Source organism: Macaca nemestrina, chromosome 5 (genome assembly GCF_043159975.1).
Source record: "Macaca nemestrina isolate mMacNem1 chromosome 5, mMacNem.hap1, whole genome shotgun sequence".
NCBI classification, from domain to species: Eukaryota; Metazoa; Chordata; class Mammalia; order Primates; family Cercopithecidae; genus Macaca; species Macaca nemestrina.
Window position 1 is genome coordinate 36,385,687 of NC_092129.1, and position 26,136 is coordinate 36,411,822.

A 26,136-nucleotide genomic window follows, 5' to 3' on the forward strand; every position below is an offset into this window, starting at 1 on the left:
CTTACCTTGGTTTATTGTGCTTCACTGCATTGTGCTTTGCAGATGTTGCATTTTTTACCAATTGAAGGTTTTGTGGCAACTCCGCATTGAGCACGTCTATCCAGTGCCATTTTTTCAACAGCATGTGCCCACTTCATGTCTATGTGTCACCTTTTGTTAATTCTCACAATACTTCAAATTTTTCATTATTATTATATATGCTCTGGTGATCTGTGATCAGTTATCTTTGATGTTACTATTGTAATTGTTTTGGGGCCTCCTGAATCCTACCCACAGAAGATGGCAAACTTAACAGATAAATGTTACGTGTGTGCTGATTGCTTCACAAACTGGCTGTTTCCCTTCCCGTCCCCTTCCTCTCCTCTGGACTCTCTATTCCCTGAGGCATAACGATATTGAAATTAGGCCAATTAGTAACGCTACAATGGCTTCTAAATGTTAAAGTAAAAGAAATAGTTACACATTTCTCATTTTAAATCAAAAGCTAGAAATGATTAAGCTTAATGAAGAAGGCATGTTGAAAGTTAAGATAGGCCAAAAGCTAGGCCTGTTGCACCAGACAATTAGCCAAATTGTCAAAACAAAGGAAAAGTTCTTGAAGGAAATGAGAAGTGCTATTCTAGTGAATATATAAATAATAACAAAGTGAAACAGCCTCATTGCTAACATGGAGAAAGTTTTGGTGGCTGGATACAAAATCAACCAGCCACAACAGTCTTTTAAGCCAAAACCTAATTCAGAGCAAGACGCTAAGTCTGTTCAACTTTATGAAGGCTGAGATGGGTGAGGAAGTTGCAGAAGAAAAGTTTAAAGCTAGCAGAGGTTTGTTAGTGAGGTTTAAAGAAAGAAGCCTTCTGGCCAGGTGAGGTGGCTCATGCCTGTAATCCTAGTACTTTGGGAGCCTGAGGCGGATGGATCACTTGAGGTCAGGAGTTTGAAACCAGCCTAGCCAACATGGTGAAACCCCATCTCTACTAAAAATACACAAAAAAATTAGCCGGCATGGTAGTGGGCACCTGTTATCCCAGCTACTTGGGAGGCTGAGGCAGGAGAATTGCTTGAACCCGGAAGGCGGAGGTTGCAATGAGCTGAGATCACGCCACTGCACTCCAACCTAGTCAACAGAGTGAGACTCTATCTAAAAGAAAAAAAAAAAAAAGAAGCCTTCTCCATAACAGAAAAGTGCAAGGTGAAGCAGCAAGTATTTGTGATGACATAGAAGCGGCAGTAAGTTATCCAGAAAATCTAGCTAAGATCATTGATGAAAATGGCCACACTAAGCAACGTATTTTCAATGTAGAGGAAACAGTCTTCCATTGGAAGAAGGTGCCATCTAGGACTTTCATAGCTAGAGAACATAAGTCATTGCTTGACTTCAAAACTTCAAAGGACAGGCTGACTCTTTTATTAGGGGCTAATGCAGCTGGTGACTTGAAGTTGAGCCAATGCTCATTCTGAAAATCCTAGGACCCTTATGAATTATGCTCAATCTACTCTACCTGTGCTCTGCAAATGGAAGAACAAAGCCTGCATGACAGCTCACCTGTTTATAGCATCCGTTTCCTGAATATTTTAAACTCACTGTTGAGCCTTTCTGCTCAGAAAAAAAGATTCCTTTCTAAAGATTGCTGCTTACTGAGAATGTACCTGGTCACCCAAGAGCTCTGATAGAGATGTACAAGGAGATGGATATTTTCATGTCTGCTAACACAACATCTATTCTGCAGGCCATGGATCAAGGAGCAATGTTAACTTTTAAGTCTTATTCTTTAAGAAATACATTTCATAAGACTATTGTCATAAATAATACCTCTCATCTGAGCAAAGTATTATAAAGTGAAAACCTTCTGGAAATGATTCACCACTCTAGATACCATTAAAAACATTTGTGATTTGTGGGAGGTCAAAATATCGGCATTAATAGGAGTTTGGAAGAAATTGATTCCAACCCTCCTGGATAACTTTGAGGGGTTCATGACTTCAACAGAGGAAGTAATTACAGTCGTGGTAAAAATAGCAAGAGAGGCCAGGCGTGGTGGCTCATGCCTGTAATCCCTGCACTTTGGGAGACCAAGGAGGGCGGATCATGAGGTCAGGAGATCGAGACCATCCTGGCTAACATGGTGAAACCGTGTCTATACTAAAGATACAAAAAATTAGCTGGGCGCAGTGGTGGGCGCCTGTAGTCCCAGCTACTGGGGAGGCTGAGGCAGGAAAATGGCGTGAACCCGGGAAGCAGAGCTTGCAGTGAGCCGAGATCACGCCACTGTACTCCGGCCTGGGCTACAGAGCCAGAATCTGTCTCAAAAAAAAAAAAAAAAGAGAGAGAGAGAACTAGAATCAGAAATGGAGCCTGTAGCTGTGACTGAATTGCTATAATCTCATGAGAAAACTTGAACAGATGAAGAGCTGCTTCTTATGGGTGAGTAAAGAAAGTGGTTTCTTGAGATGGAATCTAACCCTGTGAAGATGCCATAAACATTGTTGAAAAGACAACAAAGGATTTAAAATATTCCATAAACTTAGTGGATAAAGCAGCAGCTTTGAGAGGACTTGAGAGGATTGACTCTACTTTTGAAGGAAGTTCTACTGTGGGTAAAATGCTATAAAACAGTTTTGGATGCTACAGAGAAATACTTTGTGAAAGGCAGAGTCCACTGATGCAGCCAACTTCATTTTTGTCTCATTTTAAGAAATTACCACAGCCACCCCAGCCTTCAGCAACCACCATTTTGATCAGTCAGCAGCCATCAACATTAAAGCAAGGCCCTCTACCAGCAAAAAGATGAGAACTCACTGAAGGCTCAGAGGATCATTGGCATTTTTAGCAATTAAGAAATTTAAAATTCAGGTATGTACTTTTTAGACATAGTGCTGTTGCACACTGAAAAGATTATAGTATAGTGTAAACATGACTTTTATGTGCACTGGAAAACCAGTTCATACAACTTGCTTTATTGTGGTGGTCTGGAACTGAGTTCAAAATATCTCCAAGGTATGCCTGTAGAGTAAAATCTCTGAGGATGGAGTGCGAAGGACTGGAGATGAACACTGAGCAAAGACTGGTTAATATAATCTGGGACCCACTGCAAGTTTCAAGTAGAATGGCCTTTAGAGCAGAAATTCTTTACAGTGATGATCACTCTGCTTTTCTCTCAACACCTTCCAGTATGCTGGGCTTGAGTAAAAACTGTAGACATTCTTGCCCCCTCTTCTGGTGAAGTGTATACATGCAATGTGTTCATGCTGAGTGGATGAAGTTTCAACATGCGCACTCTCTAAATCCACATATGGTTTTCTTTCTGTTTCATCACCTCATGATCCCCATAACTGAAGCTCTGTTGGTGAGGAAGGGTAAATCTCTAATAATCCCAGTTGTGAAAGGGGATTGAGTATCGCCGGCTTTGGAAATCCATTGTATGGCATCACAGATATGGACTGGGCCTGGAGTTACAGAGCCCCAAGGAAATGAACTACCATTTCACATAGTCCATCCTTCCCAGGAAAGTATTTCATGTGGTAGTACAGTATTCCCAGCAGTGCTGTTCTGTGGACCTATATTGAGTTTATTTTGGACAGACATAACCAAGCATGAAGTGGCAACTTTTTAAGTTCTACAGCACTCTGACTACATGAGAGACATCACTACCATTTATTCTGAGATAAAATGTCAAAAACTGGGCCGGGCGTGGTGGCTCATTCCTGTAATTCCAGCACTTTGGGAGACCAAGGTGGGTGGATCACTTGAGGTCAGGAGTTCAAGACTATCCTGGTCAACATAGTGAAACATCTTCTCTATTAAAAATACAAAAATTAGCCGGGCATGGTGGTGGATACCTGTAATCCCAGCTACTCTGGAGGTTGAGGCAGGAGAATTGCTTGAACCCAGGAGGTGGAGGTTGCAGTGAGCCAAGATCACACCACTGCACTCCAGCCTGGGTGATAGCGCAAGACTCAGTCAAAAAAGAGAGAGAGAGAGAGAGAGAAGAAAAAAGTCAAAAATTGTATCTCAACTGTGGAGACTTCATTCCAAATTCTCGAATGCAAAGAATCACTGGTACTTCTTCGCAGGTAGGCAGTGTGCCTTTGGTTTTCTCTGGATTTACTCTGGCTACACAAACGCCAGGAAAGTGTGACGGATTACACACAGGGACAATTTATAGTTGATCCCTTGCATCTTGGGGGAAGCTGCATACTCGGCAGCTGCCAGCTTGTGCCTGCCTGCAAGTTACAAAAATATTGGCTTAAGAAAGAAGTAATGATAAATAAAACAGTAGAAGCATAAGAAGCCTGGAAAATATACCAAAATAGACAAGAAAAACTGGCAAAAATATGTTTGCAATATATACTTTTGTTTTTCCTCTTTTATTCTCTAAACTCTCCTTGCTCTCCCACTGTCTGTATTTTGTTTAAATTTTGTTTGTGTAAATTATGTGCTTCATAATTTCTCTTATTTTTCTTATCTAAATTGTACCTGAGATAATAGTGACACACACTTGTTAATGTATATGATATATTGTGGTTTAAAATAAATAAGAAAATGAGGAAATAGGAAAAATTTCATTTTCTTTGTTTACGGTTTTTCTTCTTGTTTCTCAAAATGGTCATGAGGGAGAGAAAGTTCCTTTGTAGTTCTACTTCTCATTACCTCATTTTTCTTTTACATAAATAGATACCAATGTGATTTGCATTTCTACAATTTTAAAATATGCCATACAGTCATAATTATTAAAGAAACAAAATTTTACTCCAATTTGTAAGGAACCCACGATATTTTTTACAAATAGAGAGACTATAACAGGTTTCAAAAGCCATTGACTTGATTGGAAAACTAAGCAAATGTAGGTTATTTAAAAGATAAATTGAGTCTGTTGGAAAGTACTTTTTTGTGCAATTAAAGTAAATTAAAAGTGACACACACTTGATATATATGACATATTGTGGTTTAAAATAAATAAGAAGATGAGGAAATAGGAAAAATTTCATTTTAAAGTAATTTAAAACTACTTTTAAATTTTTTTACTCATATCTACTAATATGGTATTTATTTTTATATGTAATTTAGACTCAAAAGTTGTCATTGTCTCTCTAAATCTAGATGTCTGTCCATTTCTGTTAAAAAAGAGGGTAATTTATAGTGGTTTAATATATAATATATATGGTTATATATGATATATGATATAGCCATATATCATATATTATATATAATATATAATATAGCCATATATCATATATTATATAGTTCTATATGGTATATGGTATATGGTTATATAATCTATATTATATAATATATAATTATATATAATATATAATATGTTTTTATATTATATATTATATAATATAGTTTATTATAATATTATATATTATATAATATAGTTTATTATAATATATATTATATAATATAGTTTATTATAATATTATATATTATATAATATAGTTTATTTATTATATATTATATAATATATAATATATAATAATTATATAATATAATATATATAATATATAATATATAATATATAATAAATAAACTATATTATATAATATATTATAGTTATATATTACATATAATTATATAATATAAATATATAATGCATAACTATTATACAATATATAATACATAACCATATATCATATATCACATTTTATAATATATAGTAATATATTATGTATTATATATGATATAGTAATATATTATGCATTATATATGATATGTATATATAAGATATGATATATAGTTATATATTATACATTACATATGATATATGGTTATATAGTATACATTATATGTGAAATATATAATATATAACCATAAATCATATATCATATATTTTATAATATATAGTCATATATTATATATTATATATGGTGATATGTATATATGATATGTGATATATTGATATATATGATATATAGTTATATATAATACATTATATATGATATATAGTTATGTATAATATATATGGTTATATATTATATATAATATATGGTTATACACACATACACCCCCCCACCAGGAATAAAAACTGAAAACATTAACTCATAATTTAAATCAGATTTTTTATTTTTTTGAGAGAGTCTCACTCTATGGCCTAGGCTGGAATGCAATGGCATGATCTTGGCTCACTGCAACCTCTGCCTCCTGTGTTAAATCAGATTTTTAATTGCAACCTGATTATCATTGCAATGATAAAAGTAATAACCAGGGAATCTGACTACATTGATAATAGGTTTAATATTCCTATTGTATCAGCCAAGCTGAAATCCTCTTACCTTTAAAAGGTGCTTCATAAATTGACGTAGAAGATGAACTTTTAAAATTAATTTGCATATCTTATGTATCATAAAGAAATACTTACTTGCTTTTCAGTGCCGAAAACCCGATCAGCACTTCAAACCCTATTTGACTCCTGATTTGCCAAAGCGACTACACTATGCCAAGAACGTCAGAATCGACAAAGTTCATCTCTTTGTGGATCGACAATGGCTGGCTGTTGGGTTCGTGTATCTATTTGCTTATCTCATAATGCCTTTAACAACCATCTGTCATTATAAGTCTACTTAACCTTACCCTGCTATTATTATCACTGTGAATTTTCCTGAGCATTGATATTTTCTTGACTTCTTGCATGCTATTTAGCAGTTCTGCATTTGAAGTGATTGTTATTAGATTGCTGATTTTAGCATCCTTATCTTCACAATATAGGTGAGAATGAGGGGTAAGGCTAAGACTGTGCCCAGGGACTGTAAGTGCCAGCACCTTCTTACCCCCACTATGCTGTCCATTAAGGCAGCAGACAGATGATATCAGCTGTCTTTCAGCCTGATAGAGAGTGAGTGATTACACAACTCTTTAAGACCTTTGTCATCTTTGTGGTTTTTATAAAAGAGCACACATAGGGCTGTAAGACCAAGCTAATGAATTAGTTGTAACATTTATTTCTTATTACTATTTATGATTGTAATTTATGTTGATTATTGAAACATTTGCAAAATGTAAATGTGCTTAGAGAAAACAAAAACCATTTTTGACTTTGTGCATGCTGTTTAGCAGTTCTGCATTTCAAGTGATTGTTATTACACATTATGACTTACTCCATCCTAAATAACGAATTAATCCATTGATTCAATGTTTTATTGTATGCTTGTCATGTATGCGCCAGGCCCTGCTCTAAGCATTTGAGATACAGATCTGTCTCCTGCTCTCATGTACTGTAGTGGAAAAAACTGAAAATAAGCCAGCAAACAAATAAATACACACTTTGTGATAGCTAAACTGACAATTCCTATTTTTGAATTTCATACCAGCACTTTTTTCCTCATGCATAAGTAGATATAAAAAGTATCTGGACTTTACGGCATTTTTCTAGCCTATTTAATATGTATGAATGTAATGCCAGGGGTATAGAATGACAATGGCAATACAGTGGCTAAGAGATGTTTGACAAAGAAAAAGGAGATGACACTTTGGGAGGCCAATGTGCACAGGTCACTTTAGGCCCGGAGTTCAAGACCAGCCTGGCCAACATGATGAAAAATACAAAAAATTTATAAAAATACAAAAATTAGCCAGGCATGGTGGCACAGTAATCCAAGCTACTTGAGAGGCTGAGGCAGGAGAATTGCTTGAACCCATGAGACGGAGGTCGCAGTGAGCCAAGATGGCACCACTGCACTCCAGCCTGGGCAACAGATCAAATTAGTATTTGACTCCATCAAAAAAAAAAAAAAGAAAGGAAAGGAAAGCAAAGGAAAAGGAGATGAAAGAAGACAAGGGACAAGGGAATTAGGCTCCAACGTTCAGGATCAGGAACTGGGAATTTGGCTGAGCCTATTCTACAAAATAACCTGGAAACCTGTTTGGCCTGAGAGTGCAGTTTCACACTGGTTCACTAGATGGCGCGGACCCCTCTCTTTGGGATCAAAGTTCATTAACCCTTTGTGTACTGTGGCTCAGGACATACTCTAGAAAGTATTTTCCTTAAATATGTGAATGAAATTAAGCTCTACTAATATTATATACAATTTTTAGTAACTTAGGTATGTAATATATAAATAAATATATGTCCAAGTTGGGGTGCATTCTGCAAATATTTACTGGTGAGAGTCTAACACCAAAGAAGTTAGTCACTGGTACAGGAGAAAGGGCTATAAAGTGAGAGCTCACCCACCCAAATACCTCTGGGTATCATGCATTAATACCCAATCTCAAATGGTGAGCTGTTTATTCTTTTAAAAACCAGCACTGAAATGTTAAAATAACTGCAACCCAAGAGTTCACAGTCAGGCTCCCCACCTGGCTAGGTTGTGGGAACTAGGAAAAATTAATATCTTCGAGTCTAATTTTTCTCATCTGTAACACAGGATTAGCCTAGTTTTATTAGTTTCTTGCCATTAATATACGAAGTAAACTAATTTACATCAAAGGAAATTTTGAATACAGCCTTAACAAGAGAGCAAGTGAAGAATCTAATCTGGGCCAGGCACGGTGGCTCATGCCTGTAATCCCAGCACTTTGGGAGGCTGAGATGAGCAGATCACAAGGTCAGGAGTTTGAGACCAGCCTGGCCAACATGGTGAAACCCCATCTCTACTAAAAAAATACAAAAATTAACCAGGTCTAGTGGTGTGTGCCTGTAATCCCAGCTACTCGGGAGGCTGAGGCAAGATAATTGCTTGAACCCGGGAGGCGGAGGCTGCAGTGAGCCGAGATCGCACCACTGCACTCCAGCCTGGGCAACAGAGCAAGACTCTGTCTCAAAAAAAAAAAAAAGAATCTAATCTCTTTAAATCCTGGATTCACTCTCTCCAACTCTTAAAACACAAGCCTCTCGGGAGGCTGAGGCAGGAGAATGGCGTAAACCCGGGAGGCGGAGCTTGCAGTGAGCCGAGATCCGGCCACTGCACTCCAGCCTGGGTGACAGAGCGAGACTCCGTCTCAAAAAAAAAAAAAAAAAAAAAACACAAGCCTCTGGCTACTTATTTTCTAGTGAAGGTACATCATCTTTAGTATAATGTGCATTATTTGATAACTAGGTTAGATCCCCTTTGCACAATTATAGCAAATTTCAACAGTTTGTATAATCTATTTCATCATCATCATCATCATCATCTTTATTTTGCCTAAAATGTGTTAGATTCTACTAATTTGGGGAAACCTGATGTTTTGATATAGTAGAAGTATTAGTAAAGTGCTTTTTTAAAATAACGTGAATATTAGCTTTTTATTTTGGAACAGCAACTGACAAATAAATTTCAGGCACCTTTTTAAGAACTAGAGATAACCAACAAAACACCCAACCAAAGGATCTTTGCCCAGGTAGGAAGATAACAACTATAATCAGGTGGGATAACTATTGCACAAGTACAAGGCTCAAGGAAGCAAAAATTACAAACCCAGCTGTGAATGTCAAGGAGCATCAGAGAATGCTTCCTGATTAGGGTGGTTGCTGATTGGGTTTTGGAAGACTCATGATGGGACAGGATACACGTTGCCATACAGCAGGTCTGCCATCTACAGTCTGTGGGCTGTACAGTAGCATCCTGCTAACAAGGTGAGTGGGAGTGGAAATGGAATCTTTGCTCAGCAGCTCACCAAGCCTTAATGGGGGCTGCATTGGCAGGAGGAAGGGGATTCGTTATTGTTGTTGTTGTTGTTATTGTTTTTGCCAAAAGTGCCATCTGCTTGCCAAACCTTGAACACTGCCAGGCTGCATCCTTCAAAAGGCACCTTTTTTTCTCTCAATGATCTGCCCAGAGCACCTTTTTTTTTTTTTGAGATGGAGTCTCGCTCTATCGCTCAGGTTGGAGTGTGGTGGTGCGATCTCAGCTCACTGAAAGCTCTTCCTCCCAGGTTCACGCCATTCTCCTGCCTCAGCCTCCTGAGTACTACAGGTACTACCTCCTGGGACTACAGGCACCCTCCACCACGCCCAGCTAATTTTTTGTATTTTTAGTAGTGACAAGGATTCACCGTGCTAGCTAGGATGGTCTCGATCTCCTGACCTCGTCATCTGCCCTCCTTGGCTTCCCAAAGCGCTGGGATTACAGATGTGAGCCACCGCATCCGGCCTGAGCACCTTTTTAAAGCCAGCAGTAGCTCTAGGGCAAGGAAGGGTAAAGAGAAGGAGGCAGGTTTCCAGATAGAAGAACTGGAGTAGTTCTTGCAAGTAGTTCTGCATTGCTGGAGCACTGAGTGCATGAAGCTGTCATGTGTACAAAGGACCTTATCTGAAATGACAAAGGAGTGTGACTTTGATCTTGAAGAAAGTAGGCTGTTGGTAGATACAGGTGGCTTGAGGTGAATACAGGGATATCTGTATTTGGAGAGTTCCTTCGAGATGCTACATGGATGAGGATGGTCTAGCACAGTGGTCCCCAACCCTTTAGGCACCAGGGACTGGTTTCATGGAAGACAGTTTTTCCAGGGTCAGGGCAGGAAGTGGGGGATGGCTTCAGAATGATTCAGCACATGACATTTATTGTGCACTTTATTTCAGTTATTATTATACTGTAATATATAATGAAATAATTTTACAACTCATCATATTGTAGAATCAGGGAGCCCTGAGCTTGTTTTCCTGCAACTAGATGGTCCTATCTGGGGGCGATAGGAGACAGTGACAGATCATCAGGTTGCATGGGCAGTTCACAATAGGATTCATGGTCCTGTGAGAATCTAATGCCACTGCTGATCTGACAGGAGGCGGAGCTCAGGCGGTGATGCTCACTGACCCACCACTCACTTCCTGCTGTGTGGCCTGGTTCCTAACAGGTGTGGGACCATGGCCCAGGGGTTGGGGACCCCTAGTCTAGTGTGAAACAGGGAAGCCTGTTAGAAAGGTATGTAGTGATCCATTCCTGGGCACGATGGCAGCCCCAAGGGAGTCCATGAAGCCACGGGGATGGTGAAACTGTATATAGTGCATCACTGGGAAGGTATTATGGTTAACTTAGAAGCCACAGTTTCTAGGATAGTCTTGCTTTTATCATATTCTGTCTGATGTTTGTTCTCATTAGAACATAGGTTTTTATTTCCAGCAGTGTTAAATAAGATTAGGGGTGTGTGTGGGGGGGAGGGGTGTGTGTGTGTGTGTGCATGTGTGTGTGTCTGAGAGGGAAGATTCAGAAGTTCTGAAGGCAGGATGATCAATTCGGGAACTTGTTCAGGTCAGAGGATCCAGCTTAGAATGGTGGCAGTAGGCTGGGCATGGTGGCTCATGCCTGTAATCCCAGCACTTTGGGAGGCTGAGGTGGTTGGATCACCTCAGGTCAGGAGTTCAAGACCAGCCTGGCTAACATGGTGAAATTCTGTATTTTCTCTACTAAAAATACAGAAATTAGCTGGGTGTGGTGGCAGGCACCTGTAATTCCAGCTTCTTAGGAGGCTGAGGCAGGAGAATAGCTTGAACGGGGAAGGCGGATGTTGCAGTGAGCCAAGATCACACCATTGCACTCCAGGCTGGGTGACACAGTGAGACTCCATCTCAAAAAAAAAAAAAGAATGGTGGCAGTTACAGAGGAAAGAAAAGAACAAACAGGAGAGATACCGCACAGGAAGACAGGACTTGGCAACTGATCTGGCATCAGGAGAGAAGTCTTGCTCATCTCCCACCTGTGCCATTACCCAGCTGTGGTAGAGAACCCCAGCCTTGATTTCAACTGTGTTAATTAGACATGGGGAAGATAATGGAGAATTTGTTCCAAAATATTTCATATAGGACTTGGAAGTTGAGCTAACTTATGACAGATAAAATCAACTCATTTTCCAAGTGCCAGCTGTCATTGTTCCATATGTAACTTCCAGAGCTAAATTAATGATTAGACATGAACATGAGGAGGTAGAGGGCAAATTTCCAAAGTTTTTACTTGGAAATAAATAGAAATTAGAGCTTTTCAAACAATGTTTTAATCTTTTCCTTCTGAATGAAATTTTGCAATATTTACTATGGTTTATTTAAATTGAGCTGGATTAGGAGATGGAAATATTTTTAAAAACTAGATTTTTCTGAAAATAGAAAAATAACCATAGTATGAGCATTAGATAATTTACCAAAAATCTTAGTTCAAAAAACCTTTTTCTTTCTTTCATTAATGAACATTCTAGCTTTCCACACAGAATTTAAAACTTAATTACCTCCTACTAAATAATTCCAGTAATATTGGAAAACCAAATATCTATGCAGTAAAAATTAAAAATTTTATTTATTAATAATTTAAAAAATAGAGGCCGGGCGTGGTGGCTCATGCCTGTAATCCCAGCACTTTGGGAGGCTGAGGGGGGGCAGATCACCTGAGGTTGGGAGTTCGAGACCAGCCTGACCAACATGGAGAAACTCCATCTCTACTAAAAATACAAAATTAGCCGGGCATGGTGGCATATGCCTGTAGTCCCAGCTACTCTGTAGGCTGAGGCAGGAGAATTGCTTGAACCCAGGAGGCTGAGGTTGCGGTGAGCCAAGATCATGCCATTGCACTCCAGCCTGGGCAACAAGAGTGAAACTGAGTCTCAAAAACAAAAGAGAGATGGAGTCTTGCTATGTTGTCCAGGCTGGTCTCTAGCTCCTAGGCTCAAGCAATCCACCCACTTTGGATTCCTGAAGTGCTGGGATTACAGGTGTGAGCCACCATTCCCAGCTGAGAATAAAAACACTTTTTAAAACCTATTGTTCGGGCTGGGCATGGTGGCTCACACCTGTAATCCCAGCACTTTGGGAGGCTGAGGTAGGTGGAACACTTGAGGTTAGGAGTTCCAGACCAGCTGGCCAACATGGCAAAACCCTGTCTCTACTAAAAACACAAAAATATTAGTTGGGTGTGGTGGTACATGCCTGTAGTCCCAGCTACTCGGGAGGCTGAGGCAGGAGAATTGCTTGAACCCAGGAGGCAGAGGTTGCAGTGAGCCAAGATCACGCCACTTTATTCCAGCCTGGGCAACAGAGCGAGACTTAGTCTCAAAAACAAACAAACAAAGAAATAAAGCCTATTGTTGTCATAGTTTTATGCCAACAATTTTATTGAAATTGACTAAGATAAGGACATGAAGTGACATCCTTAGGGTATCAAACTTAATTTCCTTAGGAAGCAGGACTTGTCTTGCTTTCCCCATTCCAGGTACTTACCTGGTGTCTCTTTTCTTCGCTCTATTGGGTAGAGTTGAGTGAGTGTGGCCTGGTCAGAGTTGTGATTTATTTTTTAATTTGTGATTTATTTTTATTTTCTATTTAAACTGAATTAGAGTCAGTTATGAATTTTTTAAATGTTTTTATGTTTAATATATTTTTAAAAAACACTAAATTACTGTCCTGTCATTAGTCGAGTTTGTAAAAACAGAAACCCTGTGGTGTCTGTGTGTTTGTGTGTGTGTGTGTGTGTGTGTGTGTGTGTGTGTGTGTGTGTGTGTGTGTTTGCCGTTGGGGTGAGAGGTGGGGGTGGGGAAGCAAATGAGAGAAACCTTTTAGGGCCAGCCTTTGGAAATAGGAGTCCTTTGTTCCCTTCAGAGACCAAATTTGACCCAGTATAACACTGTTGCTTTAAAAGATCTAGGATTATTTATTGCTATTTTCCAAATATGAAAAACAGCTACTTATAAAATTTTTAATACTGCTGAATTCAAAACAGTATTAAAATGTAGGCAAAAGTGAATTAATTAAATTTGAAAAGTTATTCAAATAATAAAGCAACAGCCAATGGAAGAAAATCACAAAGGTAAACATTATATAATAATAATCTCTCAATTTACGGAATATACTAGCTTCTTTTTACCAAGTACAGTTATGTGTTGTATAACAACCTTTTGGTCAACAACGAACTGCTTATGTGATGGTGGTCCCATAATATTATAATACTATATTTCTACTATAACTTTTCTATGTTTACATGTACTTAGATACACAAATCCTTGCCATTGTGTTACAACTGCCTACGGTATCCAGTACAGTAGCGTGCTGTACAAGTTTGTAGCTAGGAGCAATAGGCTAGACCACATAGCCCAGGTGTATAGAAGGCTGTACCATCCAGGCTTGTGTAAGTGTACTCTGTGATGTTTCCACAATGATGAACTTGTGTAAGAATGCATTTCTCAGAACATATTCCTGCCCTTAAGCAACACATGACTGGATTATAATTAATTTGCCCTGCCTATTCTTTATTCATGCTTTCATATTATTTTCCTAGACATCTTCACTGGAAAACAGAAATTGCTATTTTTCCCCAGTTGCAAAGATTTATTCCTAAAGCATTGAAATGCTAAAATAACATATTAACCAAACTATTCTTCAGCATGTAGTCATTGATGTGTAAAGGTACATACATGAGCTTGAAGACAAATTCACTTTTTAAAAAATCTGTGCCTTTATTACTAGCCTTTAGTTAGTATCTATCAGTCAGAGACTTTTGAATTCGATTTATAGATCCTGGAATTTTCCTTTCTTCTCTCATACCCTTCTGTTTGTTCCATTATGTTATGAATTTGAGCATGAAAATAAATATATTTATTCATTGTTGATATAAAAATTTACTTATTCTGTTGTTGATAGAAAAATATATTATTCTGTTGTTGACAAAAAATTTACTTATAAAATTTACAGAAACTATATAAAATTCATTAAAGCTTACAATATGGTCTCATATCGATATATTGATCAGTGTGTAATAATATTTTTTCTTTATAGGAGTAAATCAAATACAAATTGTGGAGGAGGCAACCATGGTTATAACAATGAGTTTAGGAGCATGGAGGTAACTTACTGCTTTTTTTTAAACTTTTATTTTAAGTTCAGGGGTACATGTGCAGAATGAGCAGGTTTGTTACATAGGTAAACATCTGTCATGGGAGTTCGTCATACAGATTATTTCATTACTCAGGTGTTAAGCCTAGTTACTGCTTTTTTAAAACAGATATTTATTGCACACCTATTTTATCATAGGCGATGTCCAAGACTCTTGAATACATCTGTGAACAAAACAGATTAAGATCCTGCCCTCATGAAGCTTTTATTCTAAGAGGGGGATACAGACAGTAGGAATAATAAAATAATATATTATTTGTTATGTCAGATGATAAATACTGTGGGAAATAAAGAAAAAGTAAAGGAGAGTAAGGGAGAAATTGGGAGTATTTGGGGGTACCCTGGGGGCAGTGAGCAACTTTAAATAGGGTGGAAAGAGTAAGAGTCATTGAGTTGACATTGAGCAGAGACTTGAAAAAGGTAAAAGAATTTGCCTTTCAAATATTCAGGAGACAAGTGTCCCAGGCAGAAGAAACAGCCACTGAAAAGGGCCAAAATTGGGAGTGTGCCTGAGTCTATGAGTAGAAGGCAGCTGATAATCCCCCATAGGTAAAGCTTTGCAACCTGGTTATCTCATCTACTTCCATTTGTCACACACAAACACACACACACACACACTCCTTTCCAAATAGAAAAAAAAAATGTGTTAGGCCTTTTATGAATATGTTTCTTTTTATTATAACATTGCCATGGTGAGTTATATCTTTTTGTAAATATTTGAAAACAATCTCTGGAGAAAGAGCTTTACTATTAATTGGGGTACTATATAATAGTTAAATTAATTATTGCAAGAAAAATCTATGCCTCCAATTCTTTGATGATTATCTTAATATATGTATGTATATACACACAGACCTGTTACCAAAACATAATTGCTTATCTATGTTTGATATTTTTCTTCTAATTGTTTATAGTCTAAAATAATTTGATCTGTTATAAATAATACAATCAAGTTAACATTAATTAATTCAGTGTAAACCAAAATATTTAGGTCTTTTTATCCCAAAAGTGAAAGAGAGAAGTATAAGTGGATCAGGAAGTTAGACTTCATCTAAAAAAAAAAAAAGTTAACATTTTTGTATCATGTATTAACATATTTGATTAATGATATGAAACAGTATGAAAAGATAATATGATGTTATATGATTAAATTTCTACTAAATATTGTGCACATATTGCAGAATTATGCTGATACTGCTTGTGTGCTATTGTTTGTATTCTCCTACTTTATTGGTATATGAGGTGCCATGGAGGTAGGTAGAGATAGAAGTAAATATAGCATTGACTATATTTGATTGGGATTGGTACATTACAGGTGGCAAAATATGAAAATCATTTTCAAAACTAAAAAAAAATCCCTACAGAGGCCTAATACAAATAGGAGAGTAGTTACAGAAGGAAAATTGTGTCTCTTCCTATATTTGGTTTTGAATTTAAATGACATCTAATAATAATATGACTATTACCACCTAGGCTATCTTTCTGGCACATGGACCCAGTTTTAAAGAGAAGACTGAGGTTGAACCATTTGAAAATATTGAAGTCTATAACCTAATGTGTGGTAAGTATATTTAAATAAGTTTGCCAACAAAATATGGATAGTTTTAAATATATGTAATTTGAAATTGGTAGCAAACTGAATCCCAGAGCCTGGATGCTCTGTAGTGAGAAAGCAGACAATAAAAAAGATGAGGAAGAATTATTCATTATTCAGACTTATTCAGCTGTAAGAGTGAATTATTTTTGTTTTACTAGTAATGATAAACTTTATTTTTATTTTTGAGATGCAGTCTTGCTCTGTCACCCAGACTGGAGTGCAGTGATGTGATCCCGGCTCACTGCAACCTCTGCCTCCCAGGTTCAAGTTATTCTCCTGTCTCAGCTTCCCAAGTAACTGGGATTACAGGCGTGAACTGCCAGGCCCGGCTACTTTTTTTTGTATTTTTTTGTAGAGATGGTATTTCACCATGTTGGCCAGACTGGTCTCGAACTCCTGACCTCAAGTGATCTGCCCACCTTGGCCTCCCAAAGTGCTAGGATTACAGGCATGAGCCACCAAGCCCAGCCAGTAATGATAAACTTTAGATCTCAGAAGACCAACCTTTTCTGTTAGTTAGTTACTAGATGATAATTTAACTTAATAAAACTTAGGTAAATAATACTTCCAACTTTTCAAAGCAAGAGAAACATACCTAAAAACTCAAATATTTTCTCGTAATTACAGAGAAGCTCTCTGGCATAAAAACATGGGGAAAAAGTCCTAGCTGGATAGACACTTGTTATCATACTCAATGTTAGAAAAGCCTTAAAGCATTAGGATTTTAGGAAGCCTAACCTACCTTCTTACCTGCGTGCTTGCTGCAGGCCATTGTATTAACAAATCATTTATTTACCCAGCAAGGCAATGAGTAAGCTGCAATTTCACTGTTAGCTTTAGAAATTTGGACATAAACATGCTTACAACTGTCTCTCTTAATCTTGTCATTGCTTTGTGGTAATTGAATGTGACTTAGAGACCAAAAGGTATTCAGTTTTGTTTTTGTTTTTGTTTTGAGACGGAGTCTCACTCTGCCGCCCAGGCTGGAGTGCAGTGGCCGGATCTCAGCTAACTGCAAGCTCCTCCTCCCGGGTTCACGCCATTCTCCTGCCTCAGCCTCTGGAGTAGCTGGGACTACAGGCGCCCGCCACTGCGCCCGGCTATCAGTTTTTAAAATGGTGTGTTGTAGCCTTAAAAACTTACATTCTTGATCCGCACGGCTAGGTTTATGGTCTGGACTCTTGTCCCTTTGCAGAACTGGCTAAAAGGAACTAGACAGGACTGCAGTTCCAGGAGCGATCTGTTAGTGGCAGGCAGTCGGCAGGAATTATTTAAAAGGCTATGTTGGTAAAATATTTATGTTTCATAGAAACACACAAACATGCAAATTATATGTTTCTATGAAACATACAATTGTATTTTGTATTATATATTTTCATAGAAAAAAATGAAAAAAATCTCTCTGAATATTAAGCAAAATTCACTAGTTCCATTTTTTAAAAGTGTCTATCTTTAGAGAACTTTAATATAATTAAATGTACTATAAGGAAGATTATAAATTATTTAATTTATTTAAACTTGTTTTTATTAAGAATATAGCTTTTTATGCTAGAAAATCATGATATGCTTATGAAACAAAGTGGTGATTTAAGGAAGCTTTTCTTTGGAGAAACAGAAACCGTTCATGAAAGTTCCTCTGGTTCATCTGCAGCAACTGTTCCTATTCCTCATTTATTTCAAGAGATGGGGTTTCAGTGTCTCCTAAGCTGGCCTCAAACTCTTAGGCTCAAGCAAGCCCCTTGCCTCAGCCTCTTGAGTAGCCGGGACTACAGGTGCACTGCTGAACTGGCTAGTTCTATTCTTTAGCAAGATTAGTGTTTGAAACCATGGAGAAGAAAGTCAGTAAACTGAATGGCATATGGAGTACATAGCTTCGTTACAGCAGAATTTATTAAAGGGAGTGAAAGAGTAGGTGTTTGTTTCTTTCCATCTCCCATAAAGGAGTTGTTGCTTTCCAGTATAAAGCAACTTTGAACTTGTTTTTTCAAAAAACAGATCTTCTACGCATTCAGCCAGCACCAAACAATGGAACCCGTGGTAGTTTAAACCATCTTCTGAAGGTGCCTTTTTATGAGCCATCCCATGCAGAGGAGGTGTCAAAGTTTTCTGTTTGTGGCTTTGCTAATCCATTGCCCACAGATAATCTTAGCTGTTTATGCCCTCATCTACAAAATGTAAGTAACAACTTCATGCATCCATAAGAATGTAAAGGGGCAAGCTATTCTTAACCTGGGTAGCCGACAACTGGGGTAGCAACAACCAGGTTTGTGTTCTGCCTTGGATATTTACTTAGTAAATATATGTGGTTTCTCTAAACCTTATCTGGAAGCAAGAAGTGAGAATGCATATATTATAAGATTAAGTATGGAAATATGCTTTGTAAACCGGAAAGCACTATTTGGTAATTGTTAATGTCATTATAAACTAACTGTCCTTCACCATTCAATATAGTAATCTTCGAGCTCTCTCCAATTATCCTTATAAACCATTCTTCCTGTGGTTTATGAATCAGATGTTCATGCCTGATTATTTAGAGCAGAAAGAACTGGGAGGGTGTAGGGACTGTAGCCTGCTGTTTGACACACCCACTATGGTAGGTGCCGCAGGGTATTCCTTTGGGTAGCAGGGAAGAATCTGGCTGACAGTTGACACTGGGAAGGTCTTTTTAGTAGATCAGGCCCTCGGATGAGTTCAGGAGCAGGACTTCAGATTCCAGGAGACTTTCAATAAGGTGAGGTTTCAGTGCTAGGAGAGGCCCAAGGGCAAGGAGTCATAACAGCAGCTCAAAATATAAGGACCAAGCCTACCTGTGAGAATCAGAGCAACTGGATGGGGTTGAGATTTCAGAGTGAAATTGGAGCCCAGTTATCAGGAGTCCATCAAGCTAAAATTAATGTCCAGGGTCATTTGATGCCACGTTCCAAATGTGTTTGTAGAACTAAATAAAAACACCTGCTGCCTCAGGTAAGAATTTTTCCTTATAGTCAGAAGTAGGTGAAGACATCACAATCTCTATTCTTCAAAATAGCATTATACCACAGAAATAAATAACCAACCAAAGGGGCTTTACAGGACAAAAGTCTAGCAAACTTCTCAATGAAGATCAAATCCACAGCAAAGATCAGAGTAAGGGTGTGGGTTTCCTACCGACTGCTCCTGATAACCTCAATCAAACTGCCATTAAAAAATAATAATAACATTACTTAGTGGGTATGATGTTTCTCATTTTAGAGATAAAGCATGCTCAGAGAAGTCAGATAAATTGTCTGAGGCCAGAGAAGCTTGTTCTATCTGACTGCAAATCCCAAGTTCTATGTGAAGAATGCCTCTTGCTATTCAGAGTGTGGTCCCAGGACCAGCATCTGCATCACTTGCAAATTGGTTAGAGATGCAGAATCTCAAGCCCTACCCTAGATTTCCTGAACCAGAATCCATATTTTAACAAAACCCTCAAGTGATTGTATGCATATTAAAGCTTAAGGAGCACTGGGATGTTGTCACCCAACTTAGTCATTGATTCCAGCAGTGATCAGAATGCTTTGCCCCATCATCAATTATCTTTTTGCAAATTCTCTCTCCCTCCCTCTCTGTCTCTGTCTCTGTCTCTCTGTCTCTCTCTCTCTCTCTCTCTCTCTCTCTCTCACACACACACACACACACACACACACACACACACACACACACACACACACACAGTGCAGGGAGCAGTAGTATCTCTATATTTCTGAATAGTGGTAGAATCAGAATCTTAAGTTAGTCTAGCTTCTTTGGCAGTATAACACTAAATTGATTACTACAGAAATAATCTTGATTACCCTTTAAAACAGGTACTGTTACTTTGACTTATTTCCTTCCCTTTCCCATTCCTCGTTATCTTGCAGAGTATTCAGCTGGAACAAGTGAATCAAATGCTAAATCTCACCCAAGAAGAAAGTAAGTCAATAGAAAACATGTTAAGTATTTGATATTTAGACCTAACAAAACACAACGTGGCCCTTTTAGGACTCTCCAAAATAAGCTGATAGAGGTTCCTGAACATAAAGATTTGATTGCCAATATACAAAAGGTAAAAAAAACACAACAACAACAAAAAAAAAACAAAAAAAAACCTCACAACAGATACAATGACAACAGTATAAGCATGGGGTAGTTCCAGCGGTTCCAGGAACAACAAAACGAATTCCTTGAAGTGGTTGTGACTCATCTGCAGTTCTCTTATTTCCTTTCCTTAGATGTAAGCGGACTGAGCTGCCTGGGTTTGAGTACTACCTCTTTGCTTCCTGGCTGTTTGATCTGGGGCAAATCACTTAGCCTTCCTGTGCCTCAGTCTTCTCATCTGTAATAACTGTACTCACCTCATGTAGTTGTAAAAATTTAGAAAGTTAATACATGGAAAGAGTTTACAATTGTGCCTGGCCTGTAGCAATATTATTATTACCTGTTATCTTTTAAGTATTCTTGTACTAAACTCACTCTGTTTCAGTTTCATTGCTTATAAAATAGGGATACCTACTTTATAGAGTTGCTATCAAGATTACATGAGTTAATATATTTTCCGTGGGCTACAGGTAAGAGCTCAGTAAATGTACTAGTTGTTTTGATAATCTTATAATCTGCCAAGTGTTATTCCATGGCATGAATAGCCTGCAGGTTTTTTTATCCATCACTAATTGATGGATTTTTAAGAATCATACAAGTAAAAGTAAATAAATAAAATAGAATGTTGTTTTAGTCCATTCCAGTTGCTATTAGGTTGGTGCAAAAGTAATTGTGTTTTTTTCTATTAAAAGCAATGACAAAACCCAGCAGGGCATGGTGGCTCATGCCTGTAATCCCAGCACTTTGGGAGGCTGAGGCAGACAGATCACTTGAGGTGAGGAGTTCGAGACCAGCCTGGCCAACATGGTGAAACCCCATCGCTACTAAAAATACACACACACACACAAAATTAGCTGGGCATGATGGTGCACCCTTGTAATCCCAGTTACTCCGGAGGAGGCTGAGGTAGGAGAATCACTTGAACCCAGGAGATGGAGGTTGCAGTGAGCTGAGATCATGCCACTGCACTCCAGCTTGGGTGACAGAGCAAGACTTGGTCTCAAAAGTAATGGCAAAAACCGCAATTACTTTTGCTCCATCCTAATATAACAAGATACAATAGACTGGGTAGCTTATAAACAACAGAAATTTACTTCTCATAGTTCTAGAGGCTGGGAAGCCCAAGATCAAGTTGCCAGCAGATTTGATTTCTGATGACGGCCTGATTCTTCATAAAGGGCCTTCTTCTCATTCTGAGCTCATATAGTGGAAGGAGTGAAGGTGTCCCTAGGGTCTCTTTGATGAAAGCTCTAATCCTGCTCACGGGGGTCTTACCTCATGACTTAATCACTTCTTAAAGGTGCCACCTCCTAATACCATCACCTTTGGGATTAGGATTTCAATGTATATGTTTTAGAAAGACATAAACATTCTAAGACATAAGTTTATAAAATTCCAACATCTTCCCTATGACAATTACTAAAGTGGGTCATCTTTGTTACAAAGTATGTACTTTTGACTTTGAAGGTTTTACCTCTTCATGTACATCCTCTGAGCTGTAAAATATAAGGAATCACAGAGGGCAGGCTTCAGATCATTGCTTAGGCTCTTGCTTGGCCAACTTACTTATCTAAACCTTAGTTTTATAATCTGTAAAATTAAGTAGTAACACCACTATTATTATTATTAATAATAATTACACATAGGATTGTTGTAAGAATTGAAAGAGGTTAAATATGTAAAATATTTGTTAAGAGTACTTGTCATATAATAAGCCATAAGAGTGTGGTAGTTATTATATGGGTAGTTATTACATGCAAAGAAGCATTTGCTAATTTCATGAATCTTTTTATTTTATGTTATTTTAATTTTAGTAACAGCAACAGTGAAAGTAAATTTGCCATTTGGGAGGCCTAGGGTACTGCAGAAGAACGTGGACAACTGTCTCCTTTACCACAGGGAATATGTCAGTGGATTTGGAAAAGCTATGAGGATGCCCATGTGGAGTTCATACACAGTCCCCCAGTTGGTAAGTTCCTGAGTCCACTGATCCATGCAGGCAAGAAATATTTATAATCCTTTCATGTTCTAAGAATTGAATTTTGTTTTGCAGTAGAAATTCAGAGGGAGGGAACTCATTGGCCTATAGCTTGTAAGACAATGTGCAAGTATTACATAAAGGTTTTTATAGGTGCTACATAGGTGCAAAAGAGGAACACATTGTGTTTTGCCTAGAGAAAATGGAAAATGTTTACAGGCCAATTGGCCAATTGGTAAGGAAGGTAGAAAAGGACATTTTAAACAGAAGCAACAGAAGTACGGAGGAATACTATTCATTTAACATTCCCCATATACATCATGGGTGCACATAGAAGGTGATGATAACTAGATTATAAAGGGCTTTGTATTTATTTGATTATTTAACAAGTGCATTACTATTTGCTGTGTGTTATAGTAGGCACAAAGTGAATAAGGCATAGTTCTTCTCTGAAGGATCTGGAACTCTAGTAAGTCAGACTAGACTTACATGGACAAATGCATTATGTCAGAGATCTCCAGGCTAAGGTTGAGGTCCACTTGTTTAAAGCCCCTGCCCTCTTCACTGTCTGGTAAACTCTCTTGCACTAAGTAGTACCAGGACAGTTGGCTACCCTTCAGGAAGAAAATAGTAGATCCCTACCTCACACCACACACAAAATTAAATTGTTGGTGAATTTGTAGACCTAAATAGGAATAGCAAGTCCATGTTCCCTTTGTGCATATCTTTATGATCTTGGGATAGAGAAGGCTTTCTTGGGAGACAAGAAGAACAACATTAAAAATGCAGAGGAAATTGATTAATTACACTACATAAACATTAATGTATGACAAAATAACAAAGTTGTAGATGGAACAATATATTTGCATTGCACATAAGAAACAAGTTATGAGTATCTAGAATAGTAATTTGATTCAGAATAGCTAATAAATTTTCACCAATCAACAACAGAATGACAAGCATCTTAGTTACTACGTGAACAAAGGATAGGAACTAAACAATTGAATCTCAATGTCAATAAGGAAAATGTAAATTAAAACAAAACTTAGGGCCAGGCGCAGTGGCTTATGCCTGTAATCCTAGCACTTTGGGAGGCCGAGGCAGGCAGATCACCTGAGGTCAGGAGTTTGAGACTAGCCTGACCAACATGGTGAAAGCCCATCTCTACTAAAAATACAAAATTAGGCACGCGGGGTGGCATATGCCTGTAATCCCAGCTACTTGGGAGGCTGAGGCAGGAGAATCGCTTGAACCCGGGAGGTGGAGGTTGCAGTGAGCCGAGATTGCGCCATTACACTCCATCCTGGCAACAAGTGAAACTGCGTCTCAAAAAAAAAAAAAAAAGTAACAAAACTTAAAGTATGCCAAAAGTCAGTCCAACACTCCTCTGGGGCAGGGATGATTTTATTTAATATATCCTCAGCACAACAGAATTGCCCAGTAAGTGCTTATTGAATGAAATGCATTGAATGAATTAACCACAACCATTATTTTTAGACTTTTAATGACAAAGCTATACCACCAACCACACGGGTAAATAATCAGGGAGCTGTTTTTGTAGAGAAAATCTTAGTATTTTAGATCCAGAGACTGATGACAAACTTATAACTATTACTGTTTTTGCTAAGAGTACCACCTCTTTTATGGAAAGGAGATATTGATTTCATAGGTTTACCTACTCTTCCTGTTCCAATTCAAAATTTTGGAGAAAAATGAGTGTATTTTCCTACTACTAATTAAAACTTTGTATATTCTGAAAGCCAGTTCTGTTGCTGTCAATGGTTCAATTGTGGTCACTAGTAACAGTACTAATATTTGTTTGCCAATGTGGGAAAATATTTTACCAACAGTTACCTGAGTTCATATGTATGGTTGGGGGCAACATTACTTTCTTAATATGCACAATGTTCAATTCGTGATTTTCTTCAACATACAACATTCCTTAAAATAACTTCTATTTTGTTACTGTTTTCGAGAGGAGTGGCACACTCAGGGTCAGTCCTATTATTTAATTTTCTATTTTGAAAATTCCAAATATGAGGGATTGTGTGGCATTAAAGGGAATGCTTATGTTTTTAATACTTTTCCCTGCTGTCTTGCATTCTTGAATTTTTATGAGCTTCGGCGGAAACCAAAGGCGGAGAGATTCTAAGTGGGCTCAGGCTAGGAGTTTAGTACAATTCTTCTTTGTTATTGTTTTAAAACTAGCTTCTTTGTTACCAAAAGTTCCTGTCCTTTCACTGATCCCACAGAAGTACTTGTGTATTTCTCCCTCCATGTGACAGGATGGAATTCTAGCAATTTTCTGCTTTCTAATTCAGAAATTACTCTGTTAGTGTGTTGTGGTTCAAGAAAATTACATACAAGGATGTTTTGGGATTCACATAAAAATGTTGTAAATCAGCTCTGTGTTTCAAAAAATCAGACTTTAAATAAGCACTTTTCAGAACATGGACCCAATTGGCTTGAGCCTTTAAGATTTGTGGAGCTTTTGTTTTTCTGTGGTTTTGGTGGGTTTTGTAATTTTTGTTGTTATCTCAGAAGAGTTCTGGGGAAGTAGTTGTGATTTGAAATCATGGTCCTAGAACAGCTGATTCAAAACCATTAAGGTTAGTCAGGATGTACATAGATTTTGCTTCTGGGCCTGTTCAGAAGGAAGATATGAACTAGTGTTTCTGTTGCTAGGTGAAAAACTGAAAATAACAGCAAGAATTGTGATTATTGTTTAAAATAGGTATTTCAGAATTTAATATGAAATCAAATTTTTCAGAGTAGAAATCTAGTGTACTTTGAAAAATGCCTCTCTCTTCCCCTATGTATCTATGTATCCTCTCTCTATTTACCTATCTGTCAATCTACACACGTAACTCTCATATCTTTCCATGTTAAAAAGCCTTTTTTTCTTGTTTCTAAATATTATTTTGTGAGTCTTTAAAACAGGGGCATTATTGTGTGTTGCAAACATTTTTGAACTATGAAAAAATTATTTTTCCCTGTAGAAAATAAATCATACAACCAAATAATTTAAAACATACATAGTCATTATCCTTACCGTAAGGCAAAATTGTAACCATTTAATTTTCAAACAAGTAGGTTTTAGCTTGTACATTCAGCCTACAGGTAAGAAGCATCTGTAACTTCAATAGAAATAATTTTATACTCTATTCAAATTCTACTTCGTTTCAATGCCAGACTAAAAGTATAAGCAGCTCATGTTCCTGTCTATACTATCCTTTACTTCTCCAGAAATATTTTGAGAGCTAAGAAGTTAATATTTTATCTGAGTGTCTGAATTCTATTTATTGCTTTCCTGACTTTCTATCCTGTTGCTTCAAAAATTCCAGGGAACTCTGACAGGATGGCAGGATTGAAGCTGTTTATGTGTGTGGGGTGGTGGTGGTGGTGGTTCACTAAAGCCTTCTTTATTATAGAAAGAACCTTCCTGTACCTCCCCTCCATCCTTCTAGAGGGCTGCCTATTGCAAAATCTTGCCTGGATAAAGGAGGCCACATCCTCATTCCTAGTATTGATGCACTTTTATTTGAGGGTTCAAGTTTGGTATGTAAGAAATAAATCTCAAGATTTTCGGTTAGCAGAAAATGTGACTTTTTTTTTTAGTACTTTCTGGCTGAAGCTATCCCAGTTCATTTCCCCCAGCCCAAAGTCTAAGCTACTTT

The 26,136-nt window shown here is 37.6% G+C and overlaps 1 protein-coding gene across 2 annotated transcripts in view; it reads left to right on the forward strand.

The window, feature by feature from the left end:
* LOC105465609 (ectonucleotide pyrophosphatase/phosphodiesterase 3) overlaps positions 1 to 26,136 on the forward strand; it is a 100,296-nt gene that overhangs the window by 56,558 nt on the left and 17,602 nt on the right. For both annotated transcript variants that reach the window (XM_011714141.2, XM_011714142.2), the window contains exons 16-21: positions 6,368 to 6,495; positions 14,670 to 14,736; positions 16,260 to 16,347; positions 18,379 to 18,557; positions 20,265 to 20,316; positions 22,296 to 22,450. In XM_011714141.2, coding sequence (XP_011712443.2) covers positions 6,368 to 6,495; positions 14,670 to 14,736; positions 16,260 to 16,347; positions 18,379 to 18,557; positions 20,265 to 20,316; positions 22,296 to 22,450 — 669 coding nt within the window. The remainder of the gene's footprint in view (positions 1 to 6,367; positions 6,496 to 14,669; positions 14,737 to 16,259; positions 16,348 to 18,378; positions 18,558 to 20,264; positions 20,317 to 22,295; positions 22,451 to 26,136) is intronic.